The following is a 15,936-nucleotide window of genomic DNA, read 5'->3' on the forward strand; positions in this document are numbered from 1 at the left end:
AAGAGTGTGGGATCATATCCCAACTTACTCCTCCTGGAACACCCCAATGGAATGGTGTATCTGAGAGAAGAAATCGAACCCTGTTAGACATGGTCCGATCCATGATGAGTCACGCCGATCTTCTAAACTCCTTTTGGGGACATTCACTATTGACAGTAGCTTACACACTTAACCGTGTTCCATCCAAAAAGGCTGAGAAGACATCATATGAGATATGGAGTGGTAAGAAACCACATATGTCTTACATGAAGATTTGGGGTTGCGAAGTTTATGTGAAACGACAAATTTCAAATAAGCTTGAGCCCAAATCTGACAAATGCTTATTTGTGGGGTATCCTAAAGAAACAAGAGGGTATTACTTCTACAATCCTTCTAAGGGCAAAGTGTTTGTCGCTCGAACTGGAGTTTTCCTAGAAAAGGATTTTATTTCCAAAGGAATCAGTGGGAGGAAAGCAGAGCTTGAAGAAATTCAAGAATCATAAAGCATCGACACACATATGGAGGAATTAGAGCAGGAAACACAAGTAGTTGTGGAAGAGCAACCTGCTCAAGTAGAACAAGACCAGCGTAGGTCAAGCAGGATACGTCACATACCTGAGAGATATGGATATCTCATAACTGATCAAGGTGATGTATTACTCATGGATCAAGATGAGCATGTGACCTACCAAGAGGCCATAACCGGTCCCGAGTCTGAGAAGTGGCTAGAAGCCATGAAATCTGAAATGGATTCCATGTACACAAACCAAGTTTGGACCTTGGTAGAGCCTCCTGTAGGAGTTAACCCTATAGGATGCAAGTGGGTCTTCAAAAAGAAGACTGACATGGATGGTAAGGTACATACCTATAAGGCAAGACTGGTTGCAAAAGGATATAAACAAATTCATGGGGTTGACTATGATGAAACCTTTTCACCAGTTGCAATGCTTAAATCTGTTCGGATTTTACTTGCTATCGCTGCATATCATGATTATGAAATATGGCAGATGGATGTCAAAACTGCTTTCCTTAATGGGAATCTTCTTGAGGATGTGTACATGACACAGCCTGAAGGATTTGACATACCAGAAGAATCCCAAAAGATATGTAAGTTACAAAGATCGATCTATGGATTGAAGTAAGCTTCCAGAAGCTGGAATCTTCGTTTTGATGAAACGGTAAAACAATATGGATTCATCAAGAACGAAGATGAGCCTTGTGTCTACAAGAAGATTAGTGGGAGCATGATCGTTTCCCTGGTATTATATGTAGATGGCATATTACTCATTGGAAACAATGTCCCTACCCTGCAACAAGTAAAGTCTTGGTTGGGGAAATGCTTTTCCATGAAGGACCTAGGTGAAGCAGCCTATATATTAGGAATCAGAATCTATAGAGATAGATCACGAAAACTGCTTGGCCTAAGTCAGAGTACGTACATAGATAAAGTGCTGAGATACTTTAATATGCATGATTCCAAGAAAGGATTCATACATATGCAACATGGCATGTGTCTATAAAAAACACAATCCCCTTCAACTAAGGAAGAAAGGGATCGCATGAATAAGATTCCATATGCATCTGCAATAAGATCTATCATGTATTCCATGTTATGTACTCGACCAGATGTCTCGTATGCTTTAAGTGCAACGAGTAGGTACCAATCTGATCTTGGTGATGCTCATTGGGTAACTGTCAAGAATATCCTTAAGTATTTGAGAAGGACTAAGGACTCATTCCTGATATATGGAGGTCAGGAAGAGTTGGTTGTAATTGGATACACCGATGCTAGCTTCCAAACAGATAAGGATGACTTTAGATTGCAATCTGGTTATGTGTTTTGCTTAAACGGTAGCGCTGTGAGCTGGAAAAGTTCAAAGCAAGATACAGTTGCTGATTATACAACCGAGGCCGAGTATATTGCTGCCTCAAGTGCAACAAAGGAAGTTGTTTGGATCAAAAAGTTCATTAGTGAACTTGGCATAGTTCCTAGCATTGTGGATCCCATTGGTCTCTATTGTGATAACAATGGTGCTATCGCACAAGCTAAGAAGCCTAAATCTCACCAACGATCCAAACACATACTTAGGCGTTATCACCTCATTCGAGAGATAATAGATAGAGGAGATGTGAAAATATGCAGAGTACCTACACTTGACAATATTGTTGACCCACTGACAAAGCCTCTTGTGCAGCAGAAGCATGATGGCCATACTATATCTATGGGCATTAGAGGAATGCCTGATTGGCTCTAGTGCTAGTGGGAGATTGTTGGTGTAAGCCCTAGAGGCTAATACTTTTGGTACTTGTATCGAATTATTTATTAATAATAAAAGGCTTTTTCTTTATTATGTCTGTTTAATAAAGTCCTTAGAATAGCTAGTCCGTTTAATGTATCAAGTATGACTTAATCATGAGATCACATTAAACATAAGGACATTATTCTTAAAGTATCCGTAGTCGAGCTTTATTGTGAAGTGGGATAACATTAAAGCATGGAGACTATTATGTTTATAGACTGATGATCACATCCCATGGATCATGGATAAGGAGTTATCAAGTCTTAAACATAGGTATGAATATTAAGAGTAATATTTATACTGGATTGACCCGCTATGAGAATAATATATAGAATGTTATGCAAAGTGTCATAAGTTATTCTCATGGTGATAATGGTGTATACCACCCTTCGACCTGAAACCACTATGGACCCTAGATGTAGAGTTCTAAGACCCCAATTTTGACCCTAAGATCCCTCATGGCATCATAACATTGCATTTGCATAGCCTCAAGGATCATGAGCATCTTGGTTCCCTTTGCCTTTGGGTGGGACTCCTTGTGATTGGTTTGAGATCACCAATCATGCTTGAATTATACATCATTGTTTCGCTTACTTTTGTTTACTAAAAAAAAAACGAAAAAAGAAAAAAAAACGAAAAAAATAAAGAATATATATATATATATATATATATATATATATATATATATATATATATATATATATATATATATATATATATATATATATATATATATATATATATATATATATATATATATATATATATATATATATATATATATATATATATATATATATATATATATAAATAAATAAAATATAACAATTTTTTTTTGGACTTGGGCCTCTCTCATTTGAGCCCACAGGTCCACAAAAACCAGGTTATAAATTCAGAGTTTCAGTGAAACAAAAGGACATGCCATTCCTATTACCCTGGCAGGAAAAAGAAAGTGAGAGAAGAGCTAACGGAGTTCAGAGCAACCTCCAGAAGCTGAAGGGAACTCATCGGCAAAGAACCAATTCCCTCTCATATAAACCCTCAGATTGCTCTGCAAACCTCACGGGTGCAACTCAATTTCAATCGATCCTCCCCAATCAGGTATGCCCTATTTCCACTACTGTATACTTTCAACCTGAAATTTTTTGATACCCTTTTAATGTATGTGTTTGACAAGAGGTTTAGGCCTCATGCCCTTGGTTGCTTTTTGTGAGCTTTTTTGTGAATTTTAATGGCATGATTCATGTGGTTACATTTTGATTTGGGGGCAACTCTTGATTACCCTATCTTGTTTCTCTAACCCGTTTGTTGAGTTTTTTTGTGAGAGTTCACATGACTCTTGCAGAGATGGCCTGGTGTTCCACTTTATTTGTGGGATACCCCCTGGAGGTTTATTCCGATTACCTGTGCTTAATGGCTTGAGATACTTGTTTGTGACTGCTTATTCCAAAGGATGGGAGCTATTTGGATCATCAATATGATCTCAAGAGGGAAACTCCTAATGTGGTTTTATTTTCTTTTCCCTTATCTCTTGTATGTTTAGGAATTTAACCCTTTTTTTCCCCATTCTAACCCAAGCCAAAACTTTTTGTGCAAACAATAACTTTTGTTTTCAACTTTAGAAACCTAAGCCTTATGCTTTTGATTTTCAAAACTTATTTTTCATAACACTTATTCTGAATTGAACCTTTTAATCCACTTTAACCACATTTTTGTAAATACTTTTAATTTGTAAATATAACCCATTCAAATACTTTTTATGGTTTCAATGGCCACCTTCTTAATCAAACCCTTTTTTTATAACCATTAGCTATTAGGTTTGAATTATCCTTGAGGTAGATATAATACTCACCTTTATCCTTAGTGATGGACAATGAGTCTTCCATGCTTATTATAGGGTTAACCCCTCACTAGCATGTTGAAGCTATCCTCACATGGTGGATTTGTGGTTTTAGGTTGAGTTATCTCCCTTTGATAACAAAAGACCTTAAGGTTTTTGGACCAATCAATTCACCAACTTTTTTTTGAATTTTTTTACCCCGAACTACGAGGTTTTGATCCTAATATTTTTTTAAGATGGTACGTAGGCAATGGGTTCATCCATTCAAACACAAAATGTAAATAAATTTATATATTCTTTTCTCATCCCTTCAATCATGTTTGCACAAATAAATTTTCACAAAAAATAAACAACAACCTTACAACAAATGTGAAAAGGGCTTCCTAGGAGTACCTAGGATGCTTTGGGTGCCTAACACCTTCCCATTGCATAACCAACCCCCTTACCCAGATCTCTGACATTTTTACTAGTTTTTGATTCGATAAAACTTTTAGGTTTTTATTCGCTTTCTAACCATTCCTTTGGATAAATAGAAGTGCGGTGGCGACTCGACTTGTATGATTTACCTTGGATTTAGTCAATATCTCTAATGGTAACGAATACCCCGCTACAGAAAAATGGCGACTCCACTGGGGAGAAATAATTTGCCTAGTGGGTTTTGCCTACTTTTCATATTTGTTGTATTGTATTGTATATTTTTTTGTGACATATTTTTGTGCAATTTGGAATTACTGTATTGTATGTAATGATTGAATTGTTTGAATATTAATTCCTTGTATGCTTGGTGATCTTCGTGAGATGAGTTCTATACCCAAAATCGAGTGCACTTAGGATAGGAGAATGGCATAGTCTTGTCGACTTGTGTGGAGTTATTCCTTAGCAAGTTGACTTGCAAGTCCATTCACTTGGTGGAGGTTATGTTGGGATCAATAATGTCACACAAGTAAGTTGTGGTTAGACATTACTTTTCCAATATAGACCTTAGAAGCCAAGGACCTTAGTTTACCAAGCCCATCTTGGCCTATTCTTAGGATGTAGTGCGAAAGTCGTTCAAGTGTAAGATTTGATACGATTGTTACGCGATACTACACTCATGAGAGTCTCTCTTGAGAATATTTTCGGAATACGAGTAGTCATTTCTCCAATAATATCCAAAAGATGGGATGATGACTATGGGAACCTCTTGTAAAACATGTTTGGCAGGTTTAAACCTTAGTACACTCCCTTTTGGGTGGTTCTTAACCTAAACTCCATGCTCGTGACTTGCAACAAACCCTTGATTCATGGTTGATTCGTTCATGAATCCTTGATATCAATGGAACTTGGGTGTTGATAAGATGTAAACCATAATCCACCAAAAGGGATGATTGATATTAAGGATAACATGATCCATCCCATGACCTTTGTTTGGTGTGCTTTGCTTGATCCTTGAGTGTGATTGTTGCATTCATCCATTCATGCACCCATTTGCATTCATATCATCAAAATAATAAGAAAATTTTCAAGGAACTTAAGGGGGTTTATTTGCAAAATTTTCAGACATGGAAAGACAAAGAAGGAATACAAAGAAGTACAGTTTCAGACAACCAGACTTGAAAGAGTTAAGGAATTTGACATCTTATGTATTAGATCCCTTGGGTTTCAAGGCTCGTTTCGGGAAGCTTCTTCCTCTTCTGACCACTCAGGTGTGTCATACCCCGATTTTGGTCCTGAATTTTTCATGTTTGTTTGGCATGCTTGGCCTAACCTTGCTTTGGTTTTATATGAGGTTTGGTTTTGATTCAAAGTCATGGTGTTGTGAGTGTGGATACATCTATGGTCTGGGTCATCTGAACAACCAAGTTTCTTGTGTTTCTAGCCACTTGTTGGTCATGCCATTGGTGCATGGACACTTTGCCAAAACCCTAACCTTATGGTCTCATTTCATGGTTCCGTTCACTACCAGTCAAGTTATTTTCTTTTCAAGAGTCAAACATTCAAGTTATGATTAAACCAATTGTGAAACCAACTTCAAACCGTTTTATTAATCCATTTCAATTTTAAACCATTACATTTGATTCCATACAAAAATATACAAAAATTGACACTTTGACCAATTGTTGACTTTGGTCAACAGTTGACTTTTTGGTCAACTTTGACCAAAGTCAACTTGAATTCTTTTCTACCCTAAACCACCAATTGTCCAATCCTAGTCCTAATCCCATTTTACAACTCCATCTTGATCTTGTTTTGGCCATTTGCACAGGATCTTCAACGCCATCATGCCATGAACTAGGAGCCATAAACCACACACATGAAGCATACTCTAAGCTAGTGCAACCAGCTTCATGCAATGTACCTGCTGCCAAACCAATTGAATGTCATAACCAAGTTGCAAAAAAAAAAAACATAAACCTGTGTCAAATTTAAACCAAACAAGGTTGCAACCATAAGACAGTGCCATAAAATCAACCTGCATTGAGCCAGATGCAAACCACTTACAACACACCAACCACGTAGCAAATCTTGCATCATGGCCCTACTCAAACATTGCAGCTAACACCCTACAAAAATCTTGCCAAGTCTGCAGTGCCTGCAGCAGACCATAACCACATGACAAGGCCATACCATTTCCAAGCCATTTGTGTTCAAAACCTACAAAGCCAATCATTCACATGTTCAAGAAAAACAGTACACAATGTAATAGGTCCTCAACTCCATTTACTCTGTGGTTTTCTGAATCTTTCAGCATGGTCTGTTGTAGTTTCTCCAATTATCGTGCTTATCATTTGGGGATCCTGGTTGGTTGTAATACTGGATCGACACCTGATTGGTTTGGCTGTAATTATGGCTGGAACGGCTCTCTTATTGGCATTTTATTCAATTATGCTGTGGTGGAGAACCCAGTGGCAAAGTTCAAGCGCTGTTGCAATCCTGCTTCTTCTGGCTGTTGCTCTCCTTTGTGCATATGAGCTTTGTGCAGTATATGTTACAACGGGATCACGGGCATCTGACCGATATTCTCCTTCTGGTTTCTTTTTTGGAGTTTCAGCAGTTGCTTTAGCAATCAACTTGCTATTTATTTGCAGAATGGTATTTAATGGAAATGGCCTAGATGTGGATGAATATGTGCGAAAGGCTTACAAATTTGCTTATTCTGAGGGTGTTGAGGTGGGCCCTGTGGCATGTTTACCCGAACCACCAGACCCAAATGAACTAGATCCTCGGCAATCTAGAAGGGCTTCCCATCTTGTTCTTCTCTATCTTGGCTCACTATCTGTTCTGTTAGTTGGCTCCATCTTGTATGGTCTGACGGCAAAGGAGGAAATTGGCTGGGTGCAATCACATCTGTTGCTGTTATTATTCTTGACTGGAATATGGGAGCTTGCCTGTATGGTTTTCAACTTCTTAATAGTCGTGTTGCCGTATTGTTCATTGCTGGAACATCACGAGTGTTTCTTATTTGCTTTGGAGTGCAATACTGGTATTTGGGGGCACTGTATCAGTTATGCTGTTATGGCTTCTGTACTTTTAGGAGCTGCTGTTTCTCGTCATTTATCGGTTACAAATCCATTAGCTGCAAGGAGAGATGCCTTACAAAGCACCTCAAGTTCATTCCTCTTGTTGTAGAAACTATAACCAAGCCTGCAAAACCAGTTGGCAGCATTGTTATGAATCCCAAATGAAGGCAGGCCATGAGGAAAGATATAGATGGTACTTATCCAAGCCAGGGAAAAATTTGCTTGCAGCAATCCATCAACAGAATCAGCCTGCACAACTGAGTCCAACATGTATAAATCCTGCAGAAAAGAAAAGCTCACTTTCCGCGTAAATGCTAAAACAAAGTTAAAAAAAAGTTACTCACAGAATAAGCACTTTTTAGAGAGAGAGATGCAAAGAGTGTTTTGCAACTGTGTTTGTGGCAATTGAAGAAGAAGAAGAAGGGTTCACTTGCCATAGCTTCTTCATCATGACAACTCACTCTCTACTCTTCTATGCTCTCATTCTACTTGCTTCCACTTTCTCTCTCCATTTTCAAGCTCACGCTGCTCCCGCCGGTCCATTGTTTAAGCATTTGCTTCACTTATCAAATGGACAAGGTCTGCCACCAAGATGCCACAATCAGATGGGAATGTTCTTCAATTTGAGAATGGTTATGTAGTTGAGACTGTTGTGGAAGGAAATGAAATTGGGGTTATCCCTTATCGGGTCCGCGTCTTTGCAGAGGACGGTGAACTCTTTGCTGTTGATGAAACTAATAGCAACATTGTTCGAATTACCCCACCATTATCTCAGTATAGTAGAGGAAGATTGGTAGCTGGGTCGTTTCAGGGCTACACTGATCATGTTGATGTAAAACCTAGTGATGCTCGGTTTAATCATCCCAAAGGCATTACTATGGATGATAAAGGGAATGTTTATGTTGCTAATACTCAGAATTTGCAATTAGAAAGATTGGAGATGCTGGTGTTACAACCACCGCTGGAGGAAAGTCAAACGTAGCTGATTACAGGGACGGGCCTAGTGAGGATGCTAAGTTCTTGAATGATTTTGATGTGGTATATGTTCGGCCAACCTGTTCCTTGTTGGTCATTGATAGAGGAAATGCTGCTCTTCGACAAATTATTCTTGACCAGGACGACTGTGATTACCAATCTAGTTCAATTTCCAGCACAGATATCCTTACGGTTGTTGGTGCTGTTTTGGTTGGATACGCGACATGCATTCATCCAACATGACAACAAGCAGGAAGCAAACACCAATGTGAGTCACCATCTGCAGGAATATCAACTTGCAACAAACCAGGAAATTTCCAAAGTCTCTGACCTGCAAATCCAAGAGCCAGCAGTACCGTGCCGTCAGTGTGAACAAGAGTCCATGTGCGCCAGGGAAATGCCATTGAATACATGGTTCGTTTCTGTTGTCGCCACCTGCTATAAGTCTAGTATCTGCTGCAAGCCAAATCCAAACGTGTATAACATAAACCCAAAACTGCAACCTGCAAAAACCGCAGAAGCTCCACATTAATACAAACAGCAAGCCGAGGAGATACTTTTACTGATGGGTTGTTTAAATACACAATGACTTCTATGATGTACCTAAACCTGCGATGTCTTTAGCTGTACAACCTGTCTCAAAAGATTCTGGAGAGCAATTTCCGAAAGCTTTGAACTACTTCCGAAGAGAGGACCCTACATTCCGTGTTGGCTTGGACCCAGAGAATGGGCAGACAATCATTTCTGGAATGGGAGAACCACACTTAGATATCTATGATGAACGCAGTGTGAGGGAATACAAGGTTGATGCAAATGGAAAGCCCCGTGTAAAATTCAGAGAAACTGTTACTCAACATGCTGATTTGGATTATTTACATAAGAAGCAATCTGGAGGGCGAGGACAATATGGACGTGTGATTGGGTATGTTGAACCACTTCTTACTGAGTCGGGAACTAAGCTTGAATTTGAAAGCATGCGTGTTGGCCAAGCTGTTCCATCAAATTTTGTCCTTGCAATTGAGAAAGCTGCCAACTCATGTGCATTAATTGGACATCCAGTTGAAAATCTCCGAGTTGTCTTGACAGATGGTGCTGCTCATGTTGTTGATTCCAGTAAATTTGCCTTTAAAATGGCTTCTGCCTATGCTTTTAGACAGTGTTACATAGCTTCCAGACCGGTTATATTAGAACCTGTTATCAAACCAGGACAGGTGTTATTCCAAAGACTGACCCAATGCTAATTGACTGACCACAACCTAGTAACATACCTGGGGGAATACTGCTGTGTAAAACCAGACCAAAGTTGAACTTAGGCGAGTGGAAATGCATGGATAAGGTTTGCTGCAGAATTGAGCAACATTAAACCTACAACAAAACCATCTGCCACAATTTCATTCATCATTCTTCAACCACTAACTTTAGCCATAACAATTCAAAGAAAACCAAAGCACAAGCACACTTACCATTTCAGCAGATTACTTTTGATCTGATAACCTCATCTCCTAATTCCAATTTATCATGTCACCTACTGCAGCCAGTCTATGCATTAAAACCATCACTCTTCAAAATATCCATTATCCCAAGTCAAACCAAGCTCACCATTTTTACTGTGGTAAAAAGGCACACATTAATCAGTCAATTTGCAAAACCTACAGTGCAAAACCATTAACCAACAGTCAGAGGGCAAAGTCCAAAAACATCCCAAATTGGTATGAGGTCAAAGCAGAGAGGAAAGTTTGTGAAGGGTACCTTTTCTTGAATCTAACATGGATAGGGCAATGCAATTTCTGAGCATCCAAAGTGCTTTGCAGAGTTACTTTTGAACACAAGGGCACCAATTTGTAACCCTACTTCACAGAAGTATAAAGAGCAAGGTAGAATCAGTAAAAGAGGACAACAAAAAACCCTAGAGCACAACAAAACCCTGGAGGCGGAATTGAATCAAAAACCCTAAAGATAACTTTTTCAATACAAGATTGCAAAAAGGCAGAAGCGAGAGAAACCCTAGGATCGGATTCGACGGCGAAGGAAGTTACCTGAAGAGAGCGCACCAGTTCTTCGCACCACTATCATAACCGCGCCGAGCTTCGTTTGAGGAGGTAATCATCACATTTCTCTCGACATCCTCATAACATGTGACCTTTTGTTTGCATCTTTTGATTTTGCTCTAGGAAAGGTTCAGCGTTTTTCTTAGTCGTTGTTGTCGTTGCGTTTCGGTTTCGTTGTGAAGGAGATGATAGGATGAGACGAATGTTGGTCATTTTAGTTTAGGTTAGGGGTATTGGTTTTCTCTTTGAGTTTGTCTCTGTTTCGAGTGTGGAGGGAGATGAATGTCTCCAGTGAGAGGAGCGATGCGAGAGAGAGGGAGGAAGACGAACCTCTGTGTTTCCATTTTCTTTTTTTTTCTTTTTTCTTTTTTTTAATTTTTCTTTTATTATTTAATTTATTTCATTTTTAACACAAAAATCAAAAAAAGTATATGCTTTTATTTTCTTTTATTATTATTATTTACCTTTTATTTATTTAGTTTATTTTGTTTTTTAACAGAGATAATAAAAAACCCATAAAAATGTTTATTTTGTTTTTTTTATTTTAAATCTTTTTTAGCCCGGTTCATATATTTAGCATAGTATATCAGTAGCAAATATTGTTGAGTGGTCTAGTGGAAAGAAGCTAGTTTCATAGTATTAAATGGAGAGGGTTCGATACTCATGTGTGGAACTTTTTTTTGCTTTTTATTTGATTTTATCTTCCTTTAGCATTTTTTATTCTTTTAGTATGTTGATTAATATCTTTTTATGTTTATTACACTCATATGTTCATTTTGTTGATAATGTATAGTTGTTGTATTTTAGTTTAGTTCAAAATCTTTTTTCAAACTATAAAAATCACACTTTTCTCGATTTAATATCGAGCCCATTTTTACACCCTTGTAAGTCGATTGCTTTTTAAGCATCGCCATCAACCTCACATAGCTTACTCTTGGGCTTTCTTACAATGAGACATGTCCCTTGCACTTACACTCATACATTGTTTAATGCTTCATTATTTCATTCTTCGATCGTTTGATTCGATTATATACTTGTTTATATCTTAATTGTTTGATTAACTGTAGCCTACTTGTATGGTGTATGAGGCATGTATTTATATTGTTTGATTGCCATGACAACCCCCATTCATAACAAATGTGTCCCTCTCCCATGAAATGTATAATATTCTTTCATTCTTTATTCATCTGTTAATACAAGAAATAAAATGAACACCCGATAACCATTTCAAAACAAGACCAAAACCTCGATCCAACGTCGAGTAATCATTTTTCAAAACCTAACAGAACCAGCACGTATTCATCCACCCTTTTGTAAGTCGATTGCTTTATGCATCGCCATCAACCTTGTAAGTCGATTGCTTCATGCATCGCCATCTACCTTCATCCCTAACACTTCTCCTTGCTCCATTCGTCGATTCTTGTTCCGATTAGGTAGCACCCATTAGATAGAACCCTTTGCATGATAACATAGGTAGGATTCCCATATCCTTTTACATGATAACATAGGTAGGTTTCCCATATCCTTTTGTATGATAACATAGGTAGAATTCCCATATTCTTTGCATGCTAACATTAGGTAGATATTCCCATTTGTAAATCCTAACACTTAAGTACATATTGCATGACAACTTTAGGGCAGAGCTTCCCCCACTTCTAGACCTTTCCTAGCGTCTCCGATCTTGTGGCATGTAGTCCGTTCTATTGCAAAGAGGTAACTGCCTAAGACTCGATTCAGCGAGCTGCGACACCTACTGCTAGGATGTGAACACATTGCCCACTCTCTTTTGACACAACTGGTGTCTTCCTTTCTAAGTCCATATTCAGATGGCAACCCCTATGTAGGGGAACTACATCGCCCTGATCCTTGTTCCAGACGAGGTATGTAGGCAGGTGGTCGTGCGAGACCACTCCGGGCACCTTTCTTTTTTTTCTTTTTGTGTGTGCTTGACAGTTATAGGCTCGAGTTCCCGACTCCCTATTAACTTGTTTGGTTGTTGTGTGCTTGGAAGCTGATGTAAGTCCATCAAGTGGCATTCGGGTTCCAGTGTGAGTTTGTTTGGTTCGGATGCTGATGTAAGTCCAGTGATTGGCATTCGGGCTCCACATTTGCCTTTGTGTTTGTTTGGTTCGGATGCTGATGTAAGTCCAGTGATTGGCAGTCGGGCTCCACGTTTGCCCCTTTTGTGTGTGTTTGGTTCGGATGCTGATGTAAGTCCAGTGATTGGCAGTCGGGCTCCACGTTTGCCCCTTTTGTGTGTGTTTGGTTCGGATGCTGATGTAAGTCCAGTGATTGGCAGTCAGGCTCCACGTTTGCCTTTGCCAGTGTTTGTTTGTGTGCGTGTTAGCCGAACTACGGCAACTCTGATTCTCATGTTCAGATGAGATACGTAGGCACAAGATGCGATGTCTTGCCGAGTTTGACTAACAACTAACAACTAATCCTTGTTTGCTTTCGCCCTCGTTGCGATCCTTTCTCTCGCCCTCGTTGCGATCGAGACCTTCCCTTTCTCTTGCCCTAGTTGCAATCGAGACTTTTGTTCCCGTAGTTAGCTGAACTACGTTTTGCTCTGATTCTCATTCCCGATGAGATACGTAGGCATAAGACGCGACGTCTTAGCGAGCACACATCCCCCCAACCCATAGGTACCCGAGCTACGAAGACTCTGATTCTCATATTCAGATGAGATACGTATGCAGTGGATGCGACATCCGCGCGAGTCATTTTCTTTTAACCCTTTCTTCTAGTAAATAGTACATTAGATAAACATACACCCTTTAGACAAGAAACAAACAAGAGTGGATCCCGTAGAGTACTACGGATGCGTAGGGGTGCTAATACCTTCCCTTCGCATAATCGACTCCCGAACCCAAGATTTGGTTGCGAGACCTTGTCTTTTCCTTTCCTTTCTCCTGGTTTACTTCGAGCGTTCCCTTTCCCTCCTTTGGGATAAATAACGCACGGTGGCGACTCTTCTGTCATTTCTTTCTCGCCGGTTGTTTTTTCGCACTTCCGTATTTTTCGGGTTGCGACAGCTGGCGACTCTGCTGGGGAACTGGTTTCCCTAAGCGGGTCCCTCCTAGCTTTTGTAGGTTTCTTGTTTGTTGGGTGTTTTTTTCTTTTGTACAGTTATTTATTTTCCGCATTTACCTGCTTTATCTTATTGCATTCATGTACATATGTTTGTTGTATCTGTGGGTTCCGTGGATTGTTTGTTTGTTGAGGGGGGATGTTCTATGAGAGATAAGCCCACTACCCAGGCTTGAGCATACACATAAGTTTTAGAGTGGATGTTCATGAGGCTTGCGTGGCATGTTGCTACGTTAAGTCGTTCGTGAAGAACCACACCCAGACGAGGTTTCTCTTGGATATATTATGTCCTACGGATGTTCCGTAACGACATGATGTTCCTCTAGAAATTGTCGACTCTGGTGACCATTTCCCGAGAACTCAGTCGAGGCCTCTCCTCCGAGACGCGTTTATGTTAGCTCTGGTGGGCGCATTCCCGCTGCTCAATCCGAGGACCCCGAGATTGGGAACTTGCTTTAGGATATCCTGTTGAGGGGAGTCAGCAGAGGTCTTTTATCCCGTAATAATGCCAAACCTTCAGTGGTAAACGTATTATTCTCGACTGAAGGGCTGAAGCTGACAAACTTCTGTTCTTAGAACCTACCAGTGAGGGGAGGGTTTGATCTCTACAGATACGGTTTCTGCCGCTGGTGCTGTGATGGTGACTTTGGTTCAGCCAAATTTATGGACGTTTATTTCTGGGACGCCGGAGTTCTGCCCGTGGTTTATCAGCGGGTTCCGTTTATTTCGGATCCCTGGGCTGAATTTGTGGGTGCTCACTCAGATGGTGACTCAGTTCTCCAGACATGGGTTCAGATGCCAGTTGATCAGATTGACTTTGGGTTTCAGATGGTTGTGATCAGAGTTCAAGCCGAAGTTTCGGATCCTGTGTGCCGAGATGCACAGCCTGCCAGTCTTGGCTCCATCATTTGCATCATAGCATGTTTATTTTCCAAAAAAAAACAATAATGCATGAAAAAAGTTAACTCGCATGTGCATATCCTTTTCAGGATCATTCATGATAAAATAGCATCCGCATCATATGCATATCATGCACATATCATCCTTGCATTGCGGACATGCTTGGGAGAGACTTCTCACTCTGGGTTTTGACTGAGACGGGATTGTTGATCATCGTCCGCACCGCAACCAGATTGAATCATCAGAGGAGTATGGATCAAGTCCAAGCTGAGTTGGCTGAGATGAGGGCAGAACATGGCCCAGTTCATGACCATGATGCAAGGAGTTGTTCAGGGGCAAGAGGAGCTGCGTGCCTTAGCCCAGAGACAGGAAGCTGTGACTCTGCCGCCCAGTCGTGCTTCACCAGAGGGGGTCCTTGTCAATGATCAAATTACTGCTGTCACTATTCCCGTCAACAACTATGCCGTGGGTGAAGATTTGAGGGGTATTATAATCAGTGGACAGCCCCTTGCTACAGAGACTGTTAATGTCAGAGCAACTCTTGCTCCAGTTCGCCATCCTGGCTCTTCAAATCCTTCAAGTTCTAAAAAGCCATCCTCTGGGGCACCCAAAAGGGGAGAAAGTGAAACAAATGCTGTGCACCGTCGGAGGAGTGTGAACAGAGGACAGTATCGTCAAGTTGCTGCTGTGACTATTCCAGCCACTCAAACTCAACAACAACAGAGAAGACTAACTCAGCAATATCAGCATCAACAACATCGTCCTCAGCAGCAGGCTTACCGGCCTCCCAATGGTAATCAAGCCAGTACGAGTAATGAGAGGAAGAAGATCATTTTTGATCCGATCCCTATGTCCTATGCAGAGTTGTATCCCTCTTTGATAGAGCGGAACTTGATTACTCCCAGAGACCCGCCGGCTATACCCGTCAACCCTCGGTGGTGGTATAGGCCTGAACAGCATTGTGTGTATCATTCGGGTGCTCCTGGTCATGATGTGGATAGTTGTTTCCAGCTGAAGATGAAGGTTCAAGACCTTGTGAGGTCAGGGATTCTGAGCTTTGAAGACTTAGGTCCCCGTGTTAATCAAGCTTGAAGACGGCAAGTCCCGGGTTGGCGATGGTTGTTCTTCTGAGGTCTTCAACGAAGAGGTTTGCTAAAAAGCAGAAGTTGCTGATGCAAAGGATACTGACAGTTGTTATCCCTGGTGGGATCTATCACAAATGGGTCACTGTGGGTGTTCCTACAGTTGTTCAGAAGTCAGAGTAATAATCACTTTGTTTAAAAACCCTTCTCCCATGCCAAAAG

At 40.3% G+C, this 15,936-nt stretch overlaps 1 protein-coding gene, 1 long non-coding RNA gene and 1 pseudogene across 2 annotated transcripts; 2 read left to right on the forward strand and 1 right to left on the reverse strand.

The window, feature by feature from the left end:
* The first annotated feature begins 6,711 nt into the window (after positions 1–6,711).
* LOC127131537 (calpain-type cysteine protease DEK1-like) lies at positions 6,712–7,728 on the forward strand (annotated as a pseudogene).
* A 483-nt stretch (positions 7,729–8,211) lies between these two features.
* LOC127131538 (uncharacterized) lies at positions 8,212–8,837 on the forward strand. Its single transcript, XM_051060455.1, has 2 exons — positions 8,212–8,488; positions 8,536–8,837. The coding sequence occupies exons 1-2, from the start codon at positions 8,212–8,214 to the stop codon at positions 8,835–8,837; spliced, it is 579 nt and encodes a 192-aa protein (XP_050916412.1).
* Positions 8,838–9,955: 1,118 nt separating this feature from the next.
* Positions 9,956–11,007, reverse strand: LOC127128030 (uncharacterized). The gene is made up of 4 exons (XR_007805628.1): positions 10,631–11,007; positions 10,344–10,441; positions 10,058–10,243; positions 9,956–9,974 (listed from the first exon to the last, which is right to left on the reverse strand). It is a non-coding gene; the product is annotated as an uncharacterized LOC127128030 (long non-coding RNA).
* Between the last annotated feature and the right edge of the window lie 4,929 nt (positions 11,008–15,936).

Source organism: Lathyrus oleraceus, chromosome 3 (assembly GCF_024323335.1).
Source record: "Lathyrus oleraceus cultivar Zhongwan6 chromosome 3, CAAS_Psat_ZW6_1.0, whole genome shotgun sequence".
Taxonomy (NCBI): domain Eukaryota; kingdom Viridiplantae; phylum Streptophyta; class Magnoliopsida; order Fabales; family Fabaceae; genus Lathyrus; species Lathyrus oleraceus.

Coding starts and splice junctions, on each gene's coding strand:
- LOC127131538 (XM_051060455.1), top strand. CDS start 8,212: ATGCCACAATCAGATGGGAATGTTCTTCAATTTGAGAATGGTTATGTA. Junction 8,489..8,535: donor TCGGTTTAATCATCCCAAAG/GCATTACTATGG, acceptor GCTAATACTCAG/AATTTGCAATTAGAAAGATT.